The sequence below is a fragment of the Syngnathoides biaculeatus genome, chromosome 21 (assembly GCF_019802595.1).
Source record: "Syngnathoides biaculeatus isolate LvHL_M chromosome 21, ASM1980259v1, whole genome shotgun sequence".
NCBI lineage: Eukaryota > Metazoa > Chordata > Actinopteri > Syngnathiformes > Syngnathidae > Syngnathoides > Syngnathoides biaculeatus.
The window spans coordinates 3,862,552-3,886,814 of NC_084660.1; the positions used below are offsets into that span (position 1 = coordinate 3,862,552).

At 47.6% G+C, this 24,263-nt stretch overlaps 2 protein-coding genes across 9 annotated transcripts in view; one reads left to right on the plus strand and one right to left on the minus strand.

Moving 5' to 3' along the window:
* Positions 1–325: 325 nt before the first annotated feature.
* The window catches only part of svep1 (sushi, von Willebrand factor type A, EGF and pentraxin domain containing 1), a 59,898-nt gene continuing 35,960 nt past the window's right edge, over positions 326–24,263 (plus strand). For 2 of the 7 annotated variants that reach the window (XM_061808626.1, XM_061808630.1), the window contains exons 1-4: positions 326–538; positions 834–925; positions 1,195–1,276; positions 21,411–21,985. In XM_061808626.1, coding sequence (XP_061664610.1) covers positions 21,479–21,985 — 507 coding nt within the window. In that variant the 5' untranslated portion in view covers positions 326–538; positions 834–925; positions 1,195–1,276; positions 21,411–21,478. Of the gene's footprint in view, positions 539–833; positions 926–1,194; positions 1,277–19,140; positions 19,243–20,774; positions 20,997–21,410; positions 21,986–24,263 lie in introns of those variants that run through there. The other 5 variants (XM_061808628.1, XM_061808627.1, XM_061808632.1 and 2 more) reach the window with 5 other exon arrangements.
* On the minus strand, positions 1,774–13,421 carry slc7a8a (solute carrier family 7 member 8a). Of its 2 annotated transcripts, XM_061808638.1 has the most exons (11): positions 12,933–13,421; positions 9,777–9,981; positions 8,177–8,328; positions 6,659–6,784; positions 5,901–6,054; positions 5,615–5,738; positions 5,298–5,401; positions 5,121–5,217; positions 4,892–5,041; positions 4,650–4,827; positions 1,774–4,280 (listed from the first exon to the last, which is right to left on the minus strand). In XM_061808638.1, exons 1-11 carry the CDS (start codon positions 13,060–13,062, stop codon positions 4,132–4,134), a joined length of 1,569 nt encoding a protein of 522 aa, XP_061664622.1. In that variant the 5' UTR covers positions 13,063–13,421; the 3' UTR covers positions 1,774–4,131. The 2 variants fall into 2 exon arrangements, with proteins under 2 accessions (XP_061664622.1, XP_061664623.1); XM_061808639.1 differs by lacking the exons at positions 8,177–8,328; positions 9,777–9,981; positions 12,933–13,421 and adding an exon at positions 7,508–8,139.

Below are 24,263 nucleotides of genomic sequence, written 5' to 3' on the forward strand. Positions count from 1 at the left end.
TCTTGGTGGAGTTCTCGTGAGTTGCGCAGTGCTTCCATGTAACCCCGTCTTCTTCACACCGAAAGTGATTTTTTTTTTTTACAACGAAACTGAATTTTAACAACGAAGTTGAGTTTCAGACACCAAATTGTTGAATTTCAGACAGTGAATTATTGAATTTAGCATTTCAAATTCAAATCCTATTTCAAGTTCAAATCCACGTTTCATTTTAACTTAAAATCTTATTTCAAATTTCAATCCCGGTGGCACTTGTCCACTTCCATAGGTTATACGCAATAAGACTGTATTTTTAAATGTTTTATTTTTATTTACTGGCCAAACACATCTCCCGTGAGCCTTTGCGAGTGCGCAGGGGATTATGGGAGATGCGCGTGCGCAGTGCTGGAATATTGGCCACGATGCCACTTTTGACATTTCAAGTCAAAATCGGAAGTTTGTGTCCGTTTTTGTCAAATATATGTCTAGGACATCACTTCAAGCATGTTTTCCCTGAGAACAGCACAAGACCGAAAATGTTGGAGAAGACGCTCGAGCTAAGGTATAAAAATAATAATAGAACAACATAATTACAACAAACTGTGTGTTGGAGTTCCAGTTCCCAGATAATGTTTTCAGCTGTTTTATCTGCCTAAGGTCAAAGCTTCACAGTATACTTTTGTTTGTAGATTAGTTCAATCATTTCTTTTGTAACTTGACTAATTTGTTCTGTGCTTTGATTTTTTTTTTTTTTTTGAGTAAAATGAGAAAGTGAACCCTATTAAAAAAAAATGGAATGCTTACAGATAGTTCCAAGAATGCATGACAAAATGAGTCCCATTTTTTTTTTTTTTCAGACAAAGTTGCAGAGCATCTTTGTCAGTCAGTTTCAGGAGCAGAGCCAAAAGCAGCACACATTGGTCGTGAGAGCGTTGCTGTGCTCCACTGAGTAAGATTCACCTGAGTTTTTGCCACAGAGCATCTTAAAAAAAAAAAAAAAAGAGTGTGACAGATCAAATCACCTTCAAACTATCCCCCGTCCTCATCACCGTTGTCACAAGAGTATGGCGTGATGTGAAGGAAGAGGCCATCTTTTTAACGTGTCGGCTTGCACCTCGGCGCTCGTGTTCCCCCGTCCTCACCTTTACTTGACCTTTTTGTTTTCTTCATTCCATGGCAACGTGGTGATATCAGTATCTCGCTTTTCCTCTTTCACAGCGAGGCCACCGACATCTGGTGCTCAGAACGAAGATACGCTTCACCTACGTCCGGAGGACACAAGAAGACAAACGCGTATTGGGTAATGTCAACTTTGGCCCAGTCGACTTTGACGATGATTATCCCTTTTTTTTTTTTTTTGGTCCATGTTTTGGTCCATGTTCATCTGGTACGTGAAGTTTGCGAATCACATTGGAGTTCCTTTCATGTTTTCACTTCATTCGTTGATTTGTAAACCCCATTCAAAAAATGTCCAGTTGAATGCGCGACAAACACATTTCATGTTCAAACTCGCTCATGCGTTTCCTTTGTAATGTATTTAAATGAATATAGGTTGAAAATAATTTGCTCACCGGTGCTGTGTTTTTATTTACATTTGCAACTGGAATTGTGCTCTGTGTGACGTTTCATTCCGTTGCTTTCAAACTTTTGGGAGACGGACTTTTTCTGCGCGCCTTCACTTGAAATGTTCTCCGTAGGGTGGGGGGGATGGGGGGGGGGCGAAAAGTGTAAAAAAAAAAAAACGGGGGCGGGTGATAGCGCTGAAATTGTGACGGCGACGAGTCATGACACAGGCAGTTTGAAAACCTCGAGTTTAATTCAAGGTAGCAGGTGGATGACAACAACAACAACATTTGAAAGTCTTCAAATTCCAAGCACGTCGTGAGTCTAGCACGCAACAAGGTGAATGATATGTTTTTAAATTTGACTCCGAAATCGCCTGCATCCCATTCCCTGATTGGACAAACAACGTCGTAAGCTCATTTTTCCCTGCCAGGCAGTGACGTTCACGTTTCTTGACAACTCGGTGCACTTGTAAAGTGAAATGTTTTGATGTCGGGTGATGGTCTGATGGCAGACTGTGGACAAGCCGGCTTTTGTTTCACACTGCGTTAATGTCTTCTCAAAGATTTGAAATTGATATACCCGTACCATATGGCTAAAGTATTACTATAGTTTTTTTTTTAATTGACGACAGTAATTAAAATAAATTTCCCAAATTACAGCAACGACAAATCCTTTAATGCGGTGGAAACTACATTGAATTACTGCGTGACGACATCACAGTCTTTTTTTTTTCTTGTCAATTTTAGCCATAATGAAACAAACGCAGACAATTTAAGGGATCAACATACACTGGTGGAAAAATCTGAAGGCCACAGGATCTCAGTTCAGAGCGTGTATGTTCTACCCTTATCTGTCATAATCCTGATTAGGAGATAAAAGAAAAGACCTCTTCATTTCCGCACATGGAAGCTTCCAAAAAAATGCACTCGTGACGTGAACATTTGGTCCCTATCGCAATCCATTCTACATGCCCCGCGTTCTGCCACGGGGAACGCTCGAAAATCTCAATCGGATTTTCCAAAATAGGCCTGGAAAAACTGAATCGTGCGTGCACAGCAGGGGAAGAAGAAGAAGGAGCTGATGAATGACACATTTCCCCAAAAAATTTGCGTGGAGACGCTGAACTGTTTACACAATTTTAACAGGCACATAATCTGAGCATCGTCACCGTAAAGACACTTGAAACAAGAGAAACGGACACAAAACTGGCCCAGCAATGCTGACATCAAGTGTTTTTTTTTTTTGTTTTTTTTTTTTTTTTTTCAATCTCAGGGGTGGGCAGCGGGACTCCTGAGAGGAATGCGTAAATATAAAAGTAGAACCCGTGCAGATGTTTAGTGTTTTTTGTGTCTGCAGCGTGTTTAAGGAGGCTGGGTTGCCCTGAGAAACCGAGATCATTATTGCAGGAACGGAAACGTACTGTACAGGACTATGAGGGACGTGTTTGAACATGATGCAGTAGAACAATAATCATGCAGGTGGCACAATTTAAAGGTGCACGTTTAATTTCATTTTGCTAAACGGTCGGCTACAAAAAATACTTTCGAGAAGACAGTCGATGCCTTTTCTTTTTCTTCATTCAGTGTCATCCACGCAGGCATTCAGGTGTCGGTGTTGGGATTAAATTCATAAACAGTTCAAATGTAGTGATGAGGAAGAAAAAAAAAAAAGGGGGGGGGGTGTCTGGGGTGTTATATGCACGGTTCGAAGTACAACAACAAAAGCCACTCGTCTCGGCAAATGACTTTTTGTGTGTATTTTACGAATATCCTACACAATGACTAGCAAAATGTCATCAATTTAAGACAAACGACATCACGTATCATCCGCATGCCATGCGGTCAACCCTTGCTAAAAATACGCAAGGAATTGACACCCCCCAACCCTCCAAATTATGTGTGCCGACCTCAAAATGGCGCCAAAGTGCTTGTTTTGTCGAAATGAAATGCTTCATATCACATCACCGTTGTTCCTTTGCACCAAATGGTGCCAAAGCAATGCTTTAGCCATGTCAAAGACAAATACGCGAGGTTCACTTTAAGCGTAAAGAGTAGTTGGTTAGTTGCAGATGAAAATGCTGCTGGGATCTAAAATTAAACATTTTTTAAACTATTGCAAAAAAAGAAGGAAAAAAAAAAACCCCAACCTAAATCGACCCAATGACAAAACAAGAGCTGCATTCTGGGATCTTTGCGCTTCACGTACTTCGCCACGTGAAAGCTTTTGGTTTCAAACAATCAATTTTGGTGTGATGAATATGTAGAAAAAGCAAAAATGTACAAGGTTGAAATAAAAGTAAACAAAGCTGTCCTCACAGTGAAGTCATTTAACAAAAATAATAATAATAAGAAGAAAGTATTGGGATGATACTGTTACAGGAGTGTGAAGACGATGAGCGAACCTTTTTTTTTTTTTTTTTTTTAAATTGCACATTTGGGGGAAAAAAAAATACCCTGGTGAAAGATTATGGGGGTGAGATTTCTCAAAAAAAAAAATATCACAGCATATTTGGCACAGAGATTAAAAAAAGATGGAGTAAGAGAGGGGGTAAGAAAATCTACGTCGAACTCTGGCACAGACGTCGTCGCTTCAGCAGTCCGCCGATTTGCTAGTTTCGGCTTGCTCTTTGGACAGAGGGGACCTGGCCTCCTTCATTTCCTCGCCCTCGTCTCCGTCGCTCGGCGTCTCCGCGGGATAAACCACCACGCAGAACTTCTGACCCAAGTATGTCATCTTGTCTGAAGGAGAACAAGCACGTGGCATTAGTTTCACCGTGGCCGCTTGGTGAAATAAATGAGCAGTCTTTGTGGCAAAAGCTCTCGCACTGTGTATTTAAGTAGAAACGCTGAATCGGCAGCTTTTTGGGGGGCACTGAAGTCGGTACTGTCGGTATTGTTAATTGGGCCGTACGGGGGGCCAGCCAATCTATGAGAGCCATAAATCTGGAAAAACTGTTATCAAAAGCAAAGTTTTGTCTACGCTTGTATTCCGTCCATGACCACAAACAACGACAAAAATTTGAGGTTGTTCATTTCTTTGCGAGCGAGCACAGTTTGTTACCCTCGCATCCATTCTCGAGGTTGCATCCTTGCCTCGGACAGACCTACCGACAAATGCGTCAAAGCACTTTGGCTTGTTGTCCCAGTAGACACCCAGGAAGTAGACGGGCACGCCGGTGAACAGGATGGCCAGGCCGATGCCGCAGACCACGGGCTCGGAGTAAAGTGAAAAAATGACCAGGAAGGCCCAAAAGAGAAGATAAATCGCCGGCCAAATCAGGCTGATCTGGAAGCAAAAGAAGGATTTTGAGCAACTGGCAAACTAAACTGAAGCTCTCAGTGTGACACACCTTGATGGGTCTGTGCATGTTGGGCTGTTTTATCCGCAGCACAATCTGCCCGGCGACAGCGACGCCGTAGAAGAGGTAGTTGATGAATCCTACGTAGTTGATGAGGGTGTACATATCACTGGTGCACAGCATGAGCAGCGTGGACAGGCACTGCAGGAAGACGGGCTTCCAATGTCACACACCGTGTTCTTGGGGCAAAAACGGGAGAGGCGGCAGCTTTCAAACTCACGGTGAAGACCAGAGCCGGGATAGGAGTGCAGCGTTTGACGTGAATCATGGCCAGCAGACTCGGGAGGTGCCCTTCTCTGGCCCCCGCGAAGAACAATCTGGAAAGGATGGCGTTGGAGATCAAACGTTGCAGCCGGCTGCGCCGCAGGAAGCGGTTGGCATTGTTGTCAGAAGGCACCTTGATGACGTGAATAGGGAACCGTTGACTCCCCCGAAAGTTGACAGAGCAACCGAGATGGGCATGATCCACGCCATCACTCCCAGGAGCTTCTCGCCAAATGTCTGGGATGGACAAGAAAGAATTTGAGTCTCCTCTGAAGCTGTTGCCACAATTAAGCCTCGCTGCTCCACCGTCCCCGAAGTCTCTGTTGTCCCTGATCTTTGCTGCCTCATCCCCAACGTCTCTTTCAATTAAAAATTCAACCGCGGTCGACCTTGGCTGAAGCCACGATTGCTTGACAAATAGTTTCGACTGACGGCGGAAGAGCCCCTCACCACGGCTACGGCGTTCGAGGCCAGCAGCTCTTGCGGACTCATGGCCGTGACGTAGGCGATGTTGGCGAAGACGTAGACAAAGGTCACCAGCGGGATGGAGATGAAGATGGCGCGGGGTAGGTTCCTGGAGATACGGTAAGGGACGGACGGGGCTTTAGAGCAGGAAATTAAATTATGCATCTTCGGGGAGCTGCAATAAGGCATCGGGGATCAGGTCTAGGACTTATCTGGGTTTGAGTGGCAAGGGCACTCATTCACAACTGTGGGAACTCAATTGAAGTCTTACACGTAAGGATCCACGAGCTCCTCCGTCACATAGTTGAGGAAGTTCCAACCCCCGTAGGCGAAGGAGCCTTGCAGGAAGGCTAAGGCTATCAATCCCACGTCGTAGTCCTGAAAGGGCTCGAAGGCGTTGGCTGGCTCCAACCAGTAGTACTCTCCTGCATGTACAAGTGCAAGTCTTTTGAGTTCATTTCTCACAGATTAACGCGTCACGACCAAATGCGTGTTCCCAGCCCTACGCAGCTCCATCCAATGAGACGGCAATCCCCAAATGTTCGTTTGGACTTTTCCCGTCTTTGAAGAACCTCTCCAAAGATGAGCTCTCCCCCCCCCCCCCCCCTAATCTTTACTCTCTAATCTTTCCTGGCTTCTGTGTTTACCGTTTTACTACCGTTATCACATGGCTGAGGTGAGCGCTTGGAACGGTAGGATGCTACGGGGTGTACGCAACGAGACTTCTTTCAGACCAGGATGATCTACAAAATATATCTTCTGGCCAGTTGGGTCCAAAGTGTCCCACGGCCCGGTTTTTGGGGACCCCTGACACAAGCCACCAAATCCTTTGCGTCCAAACCACTCCCATCTTGTTGTCTCGGGGCCCTCGTCTTCCGCGAGTCCTTGTAAAAACTAGCGCGCTGCCATGTTGTGACTGCTAAAGCTACAAAGGCGAGCTGACGTTAACGCTCCACAGCCCAGGGACGGCCGCAAAGTTCCTGTTGGGAGGGGGCGGTACGTCCCAGTTAACTTCGAAGGGATACTCACCCTTACAGATCTGCACGATTCCCATGATGATGATGAGGGCCAGCGCCAGCAGCTTCCCTGCCGTGAATATATCCTGCACCCTGGTCGCCCACCTCACGCTTGAGCAGTTCACCCAGGTCAAGAGGACTAGACACACAAACCCAAAATAAAGTGCATTAAAATCAGCTTGTGACGTTTCGCAGCAGGGAAGCCTGGGGGGGGGTGGGGGGTGTGTGTGTCATGTGACCATGTGGTCTGGAGTCAGAGGTCGGAGCGGCCGCACGTGGAACTTTGACGTGGCTCATATGCATTGAACTTCTTCGCCGGCTTGCGCAATGAAACCGTCTTAACAGGCCAACGGGTTCAGGCCAATGGGGTGCCATTAAAAATGACCTCTTTGACTCGTATATTTGGCAGGGATATGGATTTTTTTTTTTTTTTTTTTGTAAGATTAGATTAGATCCTGGACCAGCTTTTGAAGCTCTGGTGTACAAATACTTTGTGACTGGAGAGAAAGAATGTGACAAGGGAATTCAGAAATACTTTTCTAAATACATTCTACTTTTAGAACTAATTGGTGAAAATTCGAAAAGCCTCAAAATTAATACTGAAATGTCGAGATGTGGTCTTTTCAGAGTCTGCACTTCTTTTCATTTGGTCCTCAAGTTGAATCAGTACTTGAGGCTGCGGACTGAGTTCTTTTTGACTCCCACCATGTTGTTGCAACAGAAGACCCGCCGTTTCTGGGCCGCCGGTTCTGAATATGTCCCTAAATGAAGTAAGGCCACATTCATTCATGCGCCCCGAGGGGTAATTTTAGGTGTGCGGGTGTGAATTTGCCGGAGCGGAAAAAAACGTCTCCCGGCTCACCTTTCATCGGCTCCACGCCCTCTCGCGCTTTTTTGGCAACCCTTTTGAGGAGTACGAAAAGGGGTGCAGCTGGACGCTGTTTTCTTTGGAGACTCTCCTCGGAAAACAAAAACTTCTCAGCAAGCGTTGCTTAAACAAACACCGCGCAACAAAGCCATGCCGCCGCGTCTTGTTGGCTGTCTGATGTCTGCGTGCAGTATTTGCCCGTCGCGTGTTAAGTTTGTAGATGGATGCGGATCAACTGAGCCGTGCAAACACTCTGCATAAAAAATTAAAATAAAAAGAGGGGGGGGGGCGGGAGCGTGAGATCCATTTACAGTCTCATGTCATGAGCACCTCCTTTTACTTTTAATAGCTGGTTTATAGTTTAAATGTGTTTAAAGTCGTTGGCGGGAATAAAACTATCTGAAATTTGTTTGTAATGGTCGGATTGTCTCCACCACTATTAACGGGTGGTTCACTCTATCACAAACAAAAAATAAATTGCTTATGGATTATTCACTTCTTCGTGTGTTCCAGGACTCTGCTAAATTTCGAGACTTCCTTGGCCAACGAACTTGTGGCATTTTCTGGCAAAAGAGAAAGCGCCTGAATATTTTATAGAGGTTCTGGAAATGTGAGTTTTGGGGACAAGTTTTTTTTTTTTTTTTTTTTTTTGAAATGACTTACGGAGACAAACGGCAGCCAGCAGACGCAGGCCGGACTCTGGCGGGAAGCAGGTGGGGAACAGCGGTTGCAGGACGTAGTTTGAGAACGTCAGCGCGATCACGGCCTGGTTGGTCGGGTAGATCACCAGCACGGCAATCCACAGCCGCAGGAACCTGGACCAAACGATGGGATGGGGGGGGGGGGATTAGGACACAGTTGACTTCTTGGAATTTTTTCGCTGGGTCAAATAACGACCTTTGTTCAGACGGGGATTTAACGGCGGCTCACGAAGGATCATCCCATCGGAATGTGTGTGTTTGACGTGAAAAAATATTTCATCAGGACCCGCCAACTATAGCGGCGTGTCGAGTACGCCGCTATAGATAAAATAGGTGCCCCCCCCCCCCCCGCCCTCCCCTCATTGGTGAAACAAGTCGCCTTTGTTATCTGTCCATTGAAGTTGTGTTTAGGCGGAAGCGGGGGACAAAAGAAGCGGGGTGGACACAAACAAATGGGATATTTATCTAAGATGGAGGGCACAGAGAGGCCCGATACCTCAACCTAAGATGAAGTTGCCTCAGAGGATAAAGGTCATTGATGTATATTGATAGCCGCTGAACAGAGTCGGGGGGGGGGGGGGGGGGGGGGACACACAACAATAATCCTTGGCTGTTTTGTCTGGTCCAATTCCTCTCCAAGTACCCTTGTGATAATCGAGCGGCTGGCGGTGGCCTCATACACCTCCGACTTTGTTTATGATCTGCGCGAAGGTACATTGTATCTCGACTGTTTTCGGGGTAGTTGACGTAGAGTTCCCAAGAGAACATTGGACCGGGCCTCATTAAACTTTAGCGCTCCTTGAACCAAGGCTGTCGGCATTTTTCGTCCGGGAGAAAAATCGAAGGAGCCACACGACCATTATTCACCTTTGAACCCCTCTAAAACCGATCCGTCAGTGTACGTGAACATGTGCTAGCTAATTATATATTGTTGCCAAATTTTGGAGATTTTGTGGCGCTTGAAAAAAGTTGGCAGCAAGGCACTACTTTTGTCTAAAGGAAGTTCCTCAGTTCACTTTCACAAAGTTCCTTGTCACCGAGACGGGACAAGATGGAAGCAGGGCACTGGTTTTGTATAAGTGAACCTCCGCAGTTTACTTCCACGTAGTTGCCTGGCCCCAATTTGGCCAAGAAAAACCCACTACTTTTGTCTAAAGGAAGCTCCTCAGTTCACTTTCACAAAGTTCCTTGTCACCGAGACGGCACAAGATGGAAGCAGGGCACTGGTTTTGTATAAGTGAACCTCCGCAGTCTACGTCCACATAGTTGCCTGGCCCCAATTTGGCCAAGAAAAACCCACTACTTTTGTCTAAAGGAAGCTCCTCAACTCAGTTCAGCATGCCACAGGTCGGCAGCAAAGCACTGCTTTTGTCAAAAGGAAACTCCGGCAATCACTTTAAGATGGCTTCTGGGAAGGGGCAGGCAAACAACGCGGGCCACGTCAAAGCTTATTTGTAGGACGTGCTGCACGCTGGCAAAAAAATTCTACAACCAGCGGCGAATGGACAGCCTAAAACCTTCCACTTGTAGGTAGGCCACCGGAGCCTTGAGCGTTCCCTCACCCGGCCAGGCCTCCGAAAATATCCTTCACGTAGGAGTAGTCCCCCCCCGACTTGGGGATGGTGACGCCCAGCTCGGCGTAGCAGAGCGCGCCGATGGCGGTGATGATGCCCGTGATGATCCACACGACGAGGGCCACGCCCACCGAGCTGGCGTTCTCCATCACGCCCTTCGGACTGACGAAGATTCCCGAGCCAATAATGTTACCTGGAAGAAAAGTCGGGATCAGGCAGAGTTTTTCCCCAAAGATGCAACTTGACAACATGAACGCGAAAATACAGACACCCGGTAGAAACTAAGTCGAAGTGATTTATCTGGACAGAGAGACGAGCTTTTTTTTTTTTCAGAGAGGAGCAAAATTATGAGAAGTTACTGACAGTTTTCGCTGCATGCGCAAAATGAAAGCTATTCCGGGCGACGCGTTTGTAATTCTGTAAAAAAAAAAAAAAAAAAAAAATTGAAATGAGGGTGGTCTTAATTTCTCGTGCTGGTTTGCTTTTCCCTATTTTCTAAAGTAGACAATTATTGCAACAGCAATGCTAATTTCTGTTCATGACCGAGCAGAGCGAAAATGATGAAGAGTTCGTTTGAAGTGGAGTTTATGGTTTGTTTGAGTCCCTTTTAAATGTGTCGGGAGGGGTAACGCCTAAAATGTGTTTTTTAACAGGGCGTATGTGGCAGTTTTTCCACCGGAACCCGCGTGATAATTGGGTGAAATCTTTTGAAATCAAATTGAAGCGTTGCTTCAATGACAAATGGACAAAGGTCACGAACAGGAAAGGAAACTTAACCCGCCAGCCATTGCCATTGGTGCAGCCCCTTAATGTCAGTTGCACTATTTCGAGAGTGAAGGTTTTGTTTTTTGGTTTTTTTTTTTTTTTGCGGGTGGCTTTGGAGGCTGACACGCAAAGGAAAAAGACAAACGCTGAACTGAGAGTGACGCAGGTGCACGTGAGTTGTCGGGGGAGGGCCGGTTATTGTCGCCGCGATACGGCGGCCTCGTCGTCAAGGCAAATGGGAAGTGCTTATCTGCTGATGTAGCAAATAGATTATGGGAGGGGGGGGGGGGGGGGTTGTGTCAGGATACCGCACTAGAGATGCTTGGTTGAGTGGCTCATAAAAGGGCCCCGATGTCAAAGGTTGCTTTGGATCATTACCGCCCCGCATGATAGCCAGTACACTACAAAAGTCCAAGGTAGTCACAATCTTGTCTGCACAATGAACAATAACGGGCGTTTTATAGCAGCCGCAAGATTGACAAGGCCGTCGGGTTGGTGGTGAGGCAGACCAATGGTGAACGGTCGCGTGTCCGTGGTTAGGACCGGAGCCGGCTTGTTGTTTCAAAAAGGAAGATGCTCGCCCTGGTAGATTTCTGCTTTTTTTTCTTTTTTTTTTTATTTTTAATACGGAAGCCCGAGCGCCGCTTCAGTTCCTCCCTTCAAATGAATCAAACAAACAGTTAAGGGGCAACAAGCACGTGCTTTTGCCGCATCAGTGGAAGCCATTGCTTCTGGAGTCTGTTGTGGGGGGGGGGGGACATGCGTCCATCAGCGGCAGTTTCTGAGAATTTGTCTTTCTAGGTTAAAGCTCGTCACCTTTTTCGAAAGAAAACCGATGACAGCAGTGGGAGTCCGATTTCAATTCTGCCCCCATATGTGATATCTAGAACTGGTAAAAACCTCGCCAAACTACTCGAGTAGTAAAACACATCTGTTGTGATCGTCACTTGCTCAAGTTGTTTAAGTGGGAGACGTTCATTTTTGTCAGTCGCATTCCAGGCAACAAATGAAGTCCCGGTAAATAAAGTCAGCGCGCGCGCGCCAGCTCATGTGGTTTAGCCGAGCACGCGAATACGACTGAATTGCCAGGGTGCGGAATGGTCGCAAGTGGCCAAGAGTTCACTTCTAATCCCCGTTTGTGCGTGCGTGCGTGCGTGCGCGCGCAGACACAAAGGGCCTACGCGGTTGTTTGATGTCCTCGGAAAGGAGGATCGCGGCTGAGACGAATCACGCCGAGCGCACGTGACGTGGAAGTCCGTCGAACCCGCTGACTTGACTGCACTCCACTGTGCTCTATCCGGGCAGCGGAGGACCAAATGGCACACGGTGAAGGCGGCCATCGTCCGGCATAAGAGTGAAGTGAAACTTCCAAATCACAGTGTAAGCACGAAACAATCGGAGCCCTCAACAAATGCCAGGAAAGATTTGAAATGATTTAGATTGGACTCATGTTTTCCGCGACAAGAACCTGGCCTTTGAATGAGGGTGTGTAGACTTCTTAAAAGAAGAGAAGATGCAAAGAAGGGTCCCCCTACTAAGCAGAGAGAAGGAATGTTTTACTGGATGGTCTGGTTGTAGATTTTGATATCAATATACGTTGATTGGTGGATCGACGCTCATTTCTACTAGCCCGTCTGTGGCACGGCGGACGTTTGTAACCTGTGGCATTTAATTTGACAAGAAATTCTCGTATAATGTTGTTCCCTTCTGCCGTCTCCTCGAAAGGACTTTTGTGCACCGTCGCTCGTCTTTCCCGCGGTTACACCGGCCCCTCGCTCTCTCCGTCGAGAGAGGAGTGTCAAAGTTTTCAGCCACTATCTGCACCGCGCTGTCCATCATTTGAGGCGGCAACGTACCGGCGAGCGGACCGAAAATGGTTGGACGGCTTAAGCCCAAACCGATCCGTGGGTTCGGGGAGGATTGAGGTTGTCTTGCGCCATCGATGTGCGTCGGTTGAGGTGGCAGATTTACCCGAATGATGGCAAGTGCGTCGCAAAGGAGCGATGGAAGCAGAATTGGCGCATGGTTTTGAGTCGGGGGGGGGCATAAGAGCGCTTGTCTTTCAACACTGTATCTTGAGAAGACGTGTGCATTTAGAAAATTGATGTGACTTCTCAGGAGGTTGTTCTCGTACGATAGTTTGTCATTTGAGGTGAAAATATACCTGGATGGTTAAAAAAAAAAAAAAAAAAAAAAGCGGATCAAACAAGGATGGATAACCATTCATCAAAACTGACCCATGGGTTGGACTCTGTGTCAAGTGCGTAGAATCGTGGGTTTTATTTATTATTATTTTTTTTTTCGTGCAGGTTTGTGGCTGAAATTTCCTCTCATGAGGACAAAGTAGAAAATGAGTGGCTGGAATTAAGGAGCACTTACCAACTATGATACCGCAGGCGCTCACAAGGCCAATTTCCTTCTTGAGAGCAACTCCTCCTCCTCCTTCTCCGGTCTCCTCGCCGGCAGCATCCTTGGAAGAAGCGCCTCGCTGTCTGGGACCGTCCGACATGTTGAAAAAGATTGCGCGTCTTCCGAGTTAGTGTCCCCCGCCTATCCTACGTCGTCCCGGCGCACAAAGCAAAACGCACGTCGAGGCGCTCTATCCGCTCTGACGGGCGGCGGCCTGCGACACGAGCGCTTGCACAAGGAAGCTGCCCGAAAACACGCGCATGGAAACAGAAATCCACAAGGGCGACACACGCAGAGTCCGCGCCTTGCGCCAAAGGCGCATATTCCAAACGGCACCGTGTGCGCAAACCGTCCCGGTCCGTCACAGGAAAATTGCGTTTTGGCTTTGAAGAGGGGGCAGGAGCATGTTGAATCAGCCGCGCGGCGTAAACATCCGCTCTGCTGTCAGCTTTTTGCGCTCAGCGCTTTAAATATGTCTGCTGCGACTTGGGCGAGGAAAAGCAGCTCCGCCTCCACGGCTCTGTTTTTCCTTTTTGTGGGTTGTGTTTTGGTTTTTTTTTTTTGTTTTTGTTTTGTTTGTTCCCCCCCCCCCCCCCAAAGGGGTGGGCGAAGTATGACACATTAGTATCAAGCACTCGGTCATGTTTCAAAACGAGTGAATTAAAATGCGTTTGTTCAATTTCATCTCAGGTGTGTCCAAACTCCAGCTCTGGGACCATTTGTGGCACAGCTTTCACTTTTTTTTGAGGCCCACTGCTTATACTCAAAATGACATTTAACACGGTCAACATCACTGCATTGGGGGGGGGGGGGGGGGAATTGGTTTAGTGGGATATTAACAGTCCCCCCCCCCCCCCCCAGTCCAAACATAATGCAGGTGTGGATGGATTCTAGTGGTGTACTATGAAACGGAACTATTAAGCATCTATTCTTGTACACACACGCCGATTACTCAAGATTGGGAGTGACTTGCTTCCCATGACTTAATTTAAATTCTGAAGAAAATCCCACACGTGTTTTGCGGTGGGGGGGGCAAATTTGTCAATGTCATCCGTGCATGTGTCACGCAAAAGCTAACAGGATTAACTCATGACTCGGACCCTTGCAGACGAAAACGCGTTCTGTGGCCTCGTGACAGCCGGCAGACAAAGGACTTACGTAACTGCAAGGGATGCCGACCAAGGGTTTTTTTTGTTTTTTTTTGCTGATTGTGCAATTTCACTTTAGAGCCCCCTTAAAAACATTTATGTCAGGAGAAAGGAACTAAACTACAAAAGAGGGACATATGGAGGCATGAGTTGAGCGTTGCCTTATCAGTGTTCGTTTGACGTGATCAGTCACAATCTTCCCGTCACCAAATGTGAAAATCTCCCGATTCGTCTTGATTGGATCATTGCTCCCTTTTTTTGGGGGGGGGGGATGACGTCAGCAGCGCGTGAATGAAGTGTGTCGTTGATTGCATTTATCACGTGAGCTGCACCACTTAGGGAGGGCTTCGTATTTGCTCAGCTCGCTGAAGACCTGCCGGATGTGTGTGTGCGTGATTTAGTTTAGTTTGATCAGTGGATGGGGGGGGGGGGGGGCAATCAGACTCCAGAGACATGGGCGGAATGATGCCAGTGCTGCAGAAAGGAAACTGGACTGTCCACTGAATGAAAAGGGAAGCAAATGACCAGCACGGTGGAAAAAAAAATGCTGAGCCAGTTGCATTTCTAGCAGGGGGTCGGGGAGGAGGGGTGGGGGCGGGGCGTCTCTCATCATCTGCATTAGACACGAACGATTCTCCAGATAAGGCTGTTAATCAGTAAGCCCCCCCACTCCCGTTTCGCGTTGTTTGCGCCGCAGAGGATGGAAAATGGAACCGATGACTTACAAACGCGGGGATGTTGCCCTCTGCCTCCGCAAGTGGACCGTGTCTTTTACCAGCAGCGTCGCGGATGGATGGATGGATGGAGGGATGGACGGACAGACAAAGTTGACCCTTGGCTTTGACCAGACGTCATGCGTGGAATAAAAGTGGCCGAGTGAAAATTTACGGGACAGAAAACGGATGGATGGGGGCAAGACGTTTGACCCGGGCGTTCGACCTTGTGTCAAAGGTGACATAAAACGGGCTGAGCTGGGAGCGAATGGATGGGTCCTGGTTTGGACCATGTGTCAAGAAGGGGCATCGTGGAAATGAAATGTTCCACACGCGTTGTTTATCATTTGAGGAAGCCGTGGTCGCTCGAGAGGTTGCGTTCTGGAATATAAACAATCATTTGAACTTTCATTTATATGCAAATTGTTTGCTCTCATCATGCAACCAGATCTGTCTTTATCTTTTGTGACCGGGTGAGCCATTCTGAATTTGCATAATTATTGACACCCCCCCCCCCCCCACCCTGGCAAGGCGTTGCCATGTCCGCTGAAAAAAGGAAGCAGAACTGCAATTTCTTTGACGGGTTGAATTTGGCGCTTTGGCACTGACGCGCCGCCAACGTCCCGGTGCGGGACTTTCGCACGGCCGCCGACAGAAAAACGATCCCGTCTGTAACGTGACCGTCCCGAGGCGGTGAGAGAACAAAGGGCCTTGTAGCCGGAGCCCGTCCGATGATCACGCGGCTTTTTAATACCAAAGTGTTCTTGTAAACACAAAGGTTTGGGGAGGTGGCGAATGAGAACTCGACATTCCAACGCCTTGCACTCTTTTGGAGTGGCTGGATGTGTGCGAAAAAACTTGTGGCCGAGAAAAAGAAAATGTGGCTTCAAATGAAAAAAAACAACAGCAAATAAAATCCAGTCTAGTTTTTATGAGTTCTGTTTTTTTTCAAGTCATCTTTTCAGGTGAAAAGCAGGAATGTGTGACTTTCCAGTGAAGCGAGGGGAAAGCGGGTGGAGCTTGATGGGAGAGAAGCGAAGGGGCGGGGCGGGCCGTGCGAGCCGGTAATTGGAGACTTGTGTTTACCATCCGCTGAGAAACATACGAGGTCCTGCCCCCGGAACAAAGTGTTCCAAAACACGTGCCCGACTCACTGTCCAGTTTGAATCCGGCGTCCCGAAACGTGCACCGCGTCATGCCTTTGGGAGCCGTTTCGAATATTTCGGGCCTGCCCTGTTGCTAAATACGAGTGGCCGAGTATGTCAAGCGCCTCCAGGCTTGACGCGAGCAATCCAACACCGCCTGAACACGCGTTCACCCGTCGTAAACGTCCAGCTTTGAAACCGCTCCGCGAACAGTCTGGTCCTAAGATTGTCGCTTGTGGCTTCCCTCAGCCTTGTGACTAGCTTCAGAAATTGAAAATAAAAATAGTGGAGTCATGAAAAAATAAAAGAGAGCCTCGCTCGCTCACACCGTCGTGTTAGCCTGTTGATGGCTGGCCTAAATGGGCGTGGCCTAGTGAGTGACATCAGAAGCTCTGACTCCAGCTCAGGATGTTCCCCTTTTGTCACATGGTCCATTCAGAGTGATCTTTGCGTACGTGCTCCTTGCCAGCGTTTTCATGTATATTTCATATTTGCAGTTTTTTGTTTGTTTTTCCATCGACTTGGTCGGAAGCACGGCAGTCAATCCAACTAAACTCCATTTAGAATAAGCGTAACTTTGGCCATCGGTTGAATTTTACTGTCAGAAATCAAGGAAAACTAATTATGGGAAAGGCATACCTTCTGCATGGCGTAACCCATACCTGATATTTGAACACAAACAATGCAGCAAGACATTCAATATGACAGAACTAAAAGCCGTGTATTCTTTATCCCCTGCAAAGAGCTCACACGTCTTTACGGCATAACTTGTGTTGGGTTGATGACTTTGGAAATGCAATTGGTTATAAATGTAGTAGGGTAACCATTTCAATGACTTTCTCAAGGTAATATCTCTAATTAGATTGAATTATTTTGATGACTTTTCTGAATTTTGACTACATTTATTGGACATTTCCTCTAAAAAGTGGATTTGAACTGTAGTTTGTTATTTTGGAACGTGAAAGTCCCAAATTAGAAAGATGAGTGTTTAAATTCTCTCCCAATAGTTGTAAAGAATTCCAATAACAAACATTTTTACATGAAGTTATTGTCTTTGTTTTGTTTTGTTTTGGTTTGTTTTAGGGGGTAAGGTGGGGTTGAGCTGGTGCGCTTTTTGGCCGTTGATTGAAAGTCCCAATGATCGCCTTTTCTTCTCAGTCCAGCCAACGGGTCTCGGTCTAGCAGCCGACCGGGACCTGCTGGGACTCGTCTGTGTTCCGTCGGCCTTCCTGCTCGTCGCCTTGCTGTTTGTTTGTCAAAGCAAGAGCCAGAAAGGCAGCCGCTTTTGGGACAATGTGGAACAACACTGGAAGCCAGAGACAACCCCCCCCCCCCCCACCGGCTCCAGCCCCCCCACTTGCATGCGCACATTGTGGCTCTCATATTAATTTCCTCCCCCTTGGCCGTCGCCCCAGGACGATGCGAGTCTGTTTTCACGGGAGTCTGGTTGAATCCAGTTCTCTTTGCCCCTTGCTAGGCCTGCTTCACCTCGCCTAGCCTTTTTTTTTTTTTTTTTTTGGGGGGGGGGGGGGGGGAGGAGAAATCTTTTTAATCTCACTGTCGAGCGCTTTATTCCTTCCCTTGTTTTGCCCTCGAGCATTTCAACTTTCATGAGTCTCATGATGGTCTCTTTCGGAGGTCTGACATTTTTCAAGAGCTCCTTCAGTTTGACCCTAAAGTGGTACAGAGCAAGGATTTTTATTCATTTATTTTTAAAATTCAAACACCAATCCAAGATAACTACAAAAAAAAAAGCAATGAGAAACCAAATAAAAAGTTAGAACAAAAGACAAAAACAGACATTTTTCAGGAGACAAAATCTGTGCGTTTATGAGAATGAGATAAATATGTTTAAGTCTAATCCGTAGCCAAAGTTATATTTGAACAAGATACTCATGTCTCCTAATATGGCTTTCATTCTGCAGTGAGAAAGAGAGTTGGCGGGGGGGGGGAAATTCATGCAGTGATGTCAAATCATTTCAGAGCTTTTAATTGGTTCAAAGCAAATGTTGGCTTTGTTAATTGTGTAGGGACGTCCTTTTGAAATTGATACAATGTAATTATTCGGCGTAGAGATTGGAACGTAAGAAACGGATGTGCATTTGTGAACGTGAAGAGTTTGCCGTGTTAATCAGGCGGAATTCTGACTGAGGCGGAGGTCGTCCCATCGCGCGGGTTTTGCTTTACGCTTTTGATTGATATTAGTGGAAAACGTGGAGGGCTGCGAACGGAGAGGATGCCGAATGTCGCACCCAGCGTCCTTTCCGTGTGGACTTTTGCCGGCCATCCACCAGAGTTTGGCGCCGTCTCGGCAAGGTTCCCTTTTCCTTTTTGCCACCAGCGCCAGCTTGCGCTCGTTTGCGGGTCGTCTGCGACTGTTTTCTTGCCGCAGGGCCTTCTCAAATCGAACGGCGTGCTTGGATCTGCCAAGTGCGCGGCCTTCACCCTCTTGCGAGCTCCTTGGAACGATTAAATATTTACAGGAGTGCAGCACGTGGGTTATATATAGCATCGGGACATGAAAGCGCCGGTTGACACAGCCGGACGGTTGCTGCTTCGTCAACGCGCTGGTACACGTCGCATTTTATGGACCGTGTCGCAATTGATATTCTGACTCACAGCATTCCACACCCGTGTGTATTTTTCTTGAACATTTGGATATTTCCACCGAGCACCAAACATGATACAAGGAAAAATATTTGTGATGAGAAAACAAAACTATGTGCAAACAAAATGCCTCATACGTGGCCACAACCTCGATGTTATGTGTGCACAAGATAAAAAGGAATCATATTGAGGATAATGCCGAACAGTTTTTTGGGTAGGCAAATGCAGCGTTCCTCCATGAAAAGGGACTTTTTGCATGCTAAGAAGAAAAACAAAACTTCAAACTGTCAGTAAAAGGCTCTGTGAGCAATTCAGCCCTCGCCAGGCCCGTCTTTTGCCCACAGTTAGATTTTTATGAAACCACCACACCCGAGGAAGGACAACCAATTGGGAAGCAGAAGGCACGACTGAGAAGCTGTGAAGTGCTTGGTGCCGAACAACTGCCCGTCGAGTGCATTTGAGGAGCCTCATTTTGCACTTTGCTGCCATCTTATGCCTTCAGTATGCAGTTGCAGTATTATTTTTTTTTTTTTTTTTTTGTAATCCACCCGTTTTTTCCTCCAAGGTGCATTTGTATGTGCGTTCAGCCATCTGGAGGGGGCAGTGTAACCCAACTCTTCAACGACAAATGGCCGCAAGGGGGGACCACCAGTCTGGAAGAAAGCAGGCATGTTAAGTCTTCTCTTGTTGTTGTGCTCACGTTAATGGCCAAATGCTGACAACGTTGCTATGCCCATAAGACAGCAAAACGCTGAGGCCAACTGGGTGACGCGTTCCTCCTTGTGACCTGGCGTCGTTTCTCGTGAGAATTGAGCAAGCAGTTTCAATGCGAACTTAACTGGGGGAAAAAATGGGATCGATTGAAAATACCTCAATTCATTGGAGAGTTTTTGCCACGGAAAATGTGGAATACTACTAAAAAGAGAATTTGGGGGGGGGGGGGTTGAAACACATGCACATGCACAGCTGTGACTTCCTGCTTTTTGGCACTGTAGACCTCATCAGGCTTGGTGATGGTCCCAAGGGAGAGTTGACGTGTGTGTGTGTGTGTCCGTCTGCTTTCCTTATGTTGCGACAGGATAAACCCGTTGCCCCCCCAGCCCAGCCCCTTTTAGGGTTCACACCAAAGACACTCGGCTCGACGAAGAAACGGAACCGTATGCGACAAGGACACCGAGGACATGAAAATGCACTGCGGAATTGGCAACGGATAGCAAATGTCTTGGATGCATTTTGCGTCTAAATGCTTCGAATCGGGCGCTGGCCTGACAGTTCCGAGGACCCGGGTTCAATCCCAGCCCTTCCTGTGTGGAGTTTGCCTGGTTTCCCCGTGCCCCAAAAACATGGAACCTTAATTGGACCCTCTAAATTGCGGACGAGCGGCTCGGAAAATGGACGGCTGGATGGCTTTGGATCGGTGGAGAAACTTGCAAAATTGTTACAGAAAAAATTGCCAATGTGCCAAACCCTCCTCAAGAAATCACAACCGAGTTGAGCATTTTGAAGTTGGCACGGATTGACTCATATTCCAATGAGTCCCGATAAACAGAAGACAAAATCCAAAATGTGGAAAAGGTCTGTGCTCCTTTAACGGAGTACGTGCAATTGTGGGCGCTTTCCTCCAACGTTATGAATATTTTGATGTCAAAATGGTTTGCATTGGAATGCGGAAGTGACGGTTTCCGACATGATTGGCGAAGAAGGAAATTGGCGCCGCCGAATTGCACAAATTGGGAAAATTGGGCCGCCTCTCAGGCGCTAATTTCCCCACCCGTGGAGCGTCTGCCGCTGCTCTTTTTTTCCCCTCCCTCGCCTCCCTCCGTCTTTGTTTTGCTTGCAGATAAAAAAAAAAAAAAAAAAATCTCCGGAGACGAGAGACTCCCATCTTTTCGGGACGGCTTGACTTTATCCGCAGCCTCGTCCCGTTCTGGCGCTGGCCTCTGCGCTTTCTTCGGGAATGTTAGAGAGAGAGAGAGAGAGAGACGATGGAAGGGGGGGGGGGTGAGAGAAGGAGGAAAAAAAAAAAATGACTTCACCGCCACGGCTGGACTGCCCCCTTTTTCCCCCCTCAGCCTCTCTCCGTCTCCCAACTTTTGCTTCCTCCCTCCTCCTAAAGGATTCTGGAAGAGAGGGAAGGAGCGTTTGGACAGGGGAGCGTCACATTGGAGTGGGTCGGCACACCGGGACTGAACGGGAGCCTCGGGACTTAAAAAGATGGGCTTTGTGGACAGGTTTGTTTAGATTTTGGGGGAGAAAAGAGGGGCAAGAGCTTTTTTTTTTTTTTTTTTTTTTGGTCTGATGGGGAGACGCCAAGCCAGCACCGGATCGAGGAAGAAGCGATGCTTTTGAGGAAGGTCGTACTGAGCTTCGAGGACATGAATTCCGGTGCTTTGAATTGGTCAAGAAATGTGGAAGGATTAGGTAAACAAAACCCAAAAAAAAAAAAAAAGTCCAATTGCTGCATTCATTTGGGAATTTGGGGAATGTGGAAAAAGCGTTCTGCCTTGGTGGAGGATGTGGTCAACTCGTGAAATGCCTGCATTGGTGAATTTTGGTCAGGAAAAATGTGGAATATTGGAAAATTTGGGAAACGTGAAACAGTTTTGAGATGTCTCGATCGGTAGTGGGGAAATGCGGGAGGATGAGGTCAAATTGGAAAAGGCTTGCATTGATTGGTGAATTTTGTCACGGAATGGGGAGAAAATGGAAGAATACGTTCCGGTGTGTGTATATATATATATATATATATATGAATCATCATGAATATGTGAGGAATGACGGCGGCATGATTCGAATCGCGGTCAGAAGTATTCATTTGTCAATTTTGTCTTGCAGACGGGACACGTTGATCTCCTGTAAGTCGTCCTTGAGCTCCGCCGAGATCTTGCTTAGCACTCCTCACGATGTGGTGGCGAAGGTCCACGCTGTGGCGGATTTGTTGCTTCCTCTTCCTGTGCGTGGCGGCCGTCCGGACGGCGGCCCAGGCGCTGCCCCGCTCCCCCCGCCAAATGTCGTCCTCTTCGTGGGCCGGTAACCTTTCGGAAAGCGCCGAGAGGAAAGTGGCGCGCCTCGGCGTGGCCTTCAAGCGCAACGTCCGGCAGCTCCGTGAGAAGAGCGCCTGCCTGGACCTGGTCTTCCTGGTGGACGAGTCGTCCAGCGTGGGCGCCGGCAACTTTGGCAGCGAGCTGCGCTTCGTGCGCAAGATGCTCTCCGACTTCCCCGTGGCGGCGGAGAGCACCCGCGTGGCCCTCGTCACCTTCTCGTCCAAAACCCACGTGGTGACCCGGGTGGACCACATTACGGCCCCCAAGCCGCACCAGCACAAGTGCTCCCTCTTCAACAAGGAGATCCCGGCCATCAATTACAGAGGAGGGGGCACTTACACCAAAGGAGCCTTCCAGCGGGCTGCGGTGAGTCCGAAACTGAAGATTTGAGAGATAAAGTTGGGGCAAAACATTTCAAAAGTGGTCACCTTACCGTCGGTTAGCATAGCAACGGTTAGCATTTGATCAATTCTTTTTCAAAATACGTGCAATGATACCCGGTTATAGTGCCACGAGATGATGTCTGCATGAAAGGCCTCAACTGACCTCAACTTAGTCCTTTGGTCTTAAGATGCCACCAACGGGTGGCAAGGCAAAACTGTCTCTTCAGATTGTGATCTTGCCGCATGTTAGCGTACCAAATGCTATCATGCAGCTCGAAGACTTTGACTCTTCTAAGGAATTGAATGTCTATTGTTCTCCGTTTATTCTTCTTCTCCGCACTCAACATGAACGGCGTCGTACCAGGGCTGCAATGACCGCCGGAGACAAATTCCTTGTGTGTTGTTACGTACGTGGCCAAGGCTAGCATCGGCGCTTTCTCTAATCAAGTTGCTAACTGCCTTTTGCATATGTTAAGATAGCAACCGTGAGCAGGTTAGCGTTTGATCAATTCTAATTAACTCAGGTAGAGATATCGAACCCACGTCAATTAGCCTCAACATTTTGCCTCTTCAGGTTTCTACCTTCGAATGTGCTAGCATGCCAACTGCTAGCATGTTTGCATTTTTCTCAAGAAGTCTGACCAGCATAACTGAAAAGAGTTGTCACTTTGCCGATTTCAGGCATATCAACTGCGAGCCTACGACGTGTTGGTATAGCATCTGTTAGCGTGGTACAATTGGACCAGTTCTCGTTAGAAATACTTTCTGAATACAGGGAGGGATGTAAAACCCTGATCGTGCCGCTGTGCTACTCACGTTGCCACCGAGCGAGTTTGCCAAGGTCGGGCCCCTCAAACGCTAGCTTGTTTTTGGTTTGTTGATTTAAGCACACGTGCAGAGGTGGGCATACGGCCCGGCCCACTGTCGAGTCGACGCCGCCCGGCAGTGTAAGAAAGCCGCGCTGGTCCTCCAAAAACACCTCGTCTCCTCACCTCAGGTCCGCCTTCACCAACCTGCGCAACATTTCGTACATTTGCGTCTGCCACACGTTTGACTTCGCGGTCTTATCACGCCGTCTGGAGCGCTTTGCACTCGAGTCTCCGCCGTAGTTTCCGACGATTAGCCTTGGACTGTTGGCTAACAGCTCGGCCCTCAGGGCAGCTTTTCAACTCAACCCCCTGAAGTTAAATACCGATAAGGGGCCTCCAGGACCAGTCCCGGCTTTTAAAAACCTCGGGGACGAAAAGAAGAAGAAGAAGAAAACAAACAAAAAAAACTCTCCAAGGATTGGTTCCGCAGCGTCCGAACAGTATTCCCGAACTCCGCCTCTGTGATTTAGCTCACGATATGAGCGTCGTTTTATGAACTGCGCCTGATGGACTGACCGGGTTCTCCCCGCAGCTCGCACCTTCTTTCAAATCCTCACATGATGTCATTTTGCTTTCTTGTGACGCGATCGTCGGATGTGTTCTTTGGGAAAAGAACAGTGACGTGGGTGATTGGTAATTGCGCCGTAATAATAACAGAGCTATGTTTTAGTCCCTCGGCAACTCTCGGAGGCTGTGATCCATTAAGAGAGGGAGACATTTTTCCACCAGGCTTGCATGTAGAGACATGACTCTTTGGTCTCCATCTGCCTCGTGTCTCGGCATCGGCGTCAAGCGCAGTCAGCATGTGTCGCCGTGATGTCTCATTTTTGCCTTTTTATGTTTGTTTGTTTTTTTTTTTTTCTCTCTCTCTTTCGCGTTGCTCGCGGAAAAAAATGCAGACAGAAAAATTAGGGGACAATATAGAAAATTCTTTCTTTTCCCCACAAGTGGAAAATTTGACAAGCGCAAAATCAACAGTTGCTGCCTTCTGGATTTCAACCTGCAGGTGGATGATTGGAATTTTCCCCTGCTCATTGCCTTGCATCGAATGCCTCCAAAGTCACCCGAGAAGCGTTTGGGCTCATCAATCACACCGAAATGTTTATGGACCGGCTTTCCGTCTTTGTCACCCAGCGTGCGATAATTAAGAGTGCAACAGAGCCGTTGCGTGGTTTACGGCCGTAAAATAGACACGAGCGCGTCCGTGTGGTGTAATCGCTTTAATAACTCCTAACCTAGCGCTCAGAATATACATAAATAATCTTCGTGGGCCTTTCCAAGCCGCAGCGGGCCAAACAATTGATGCGACTCTGGTTCCAGTGAGTCAGCACAAAGTCTCTGATTCCTCCCATTTCTCTTGTTTTCCGTCCCAACGGAAGACCTGCGCGCACA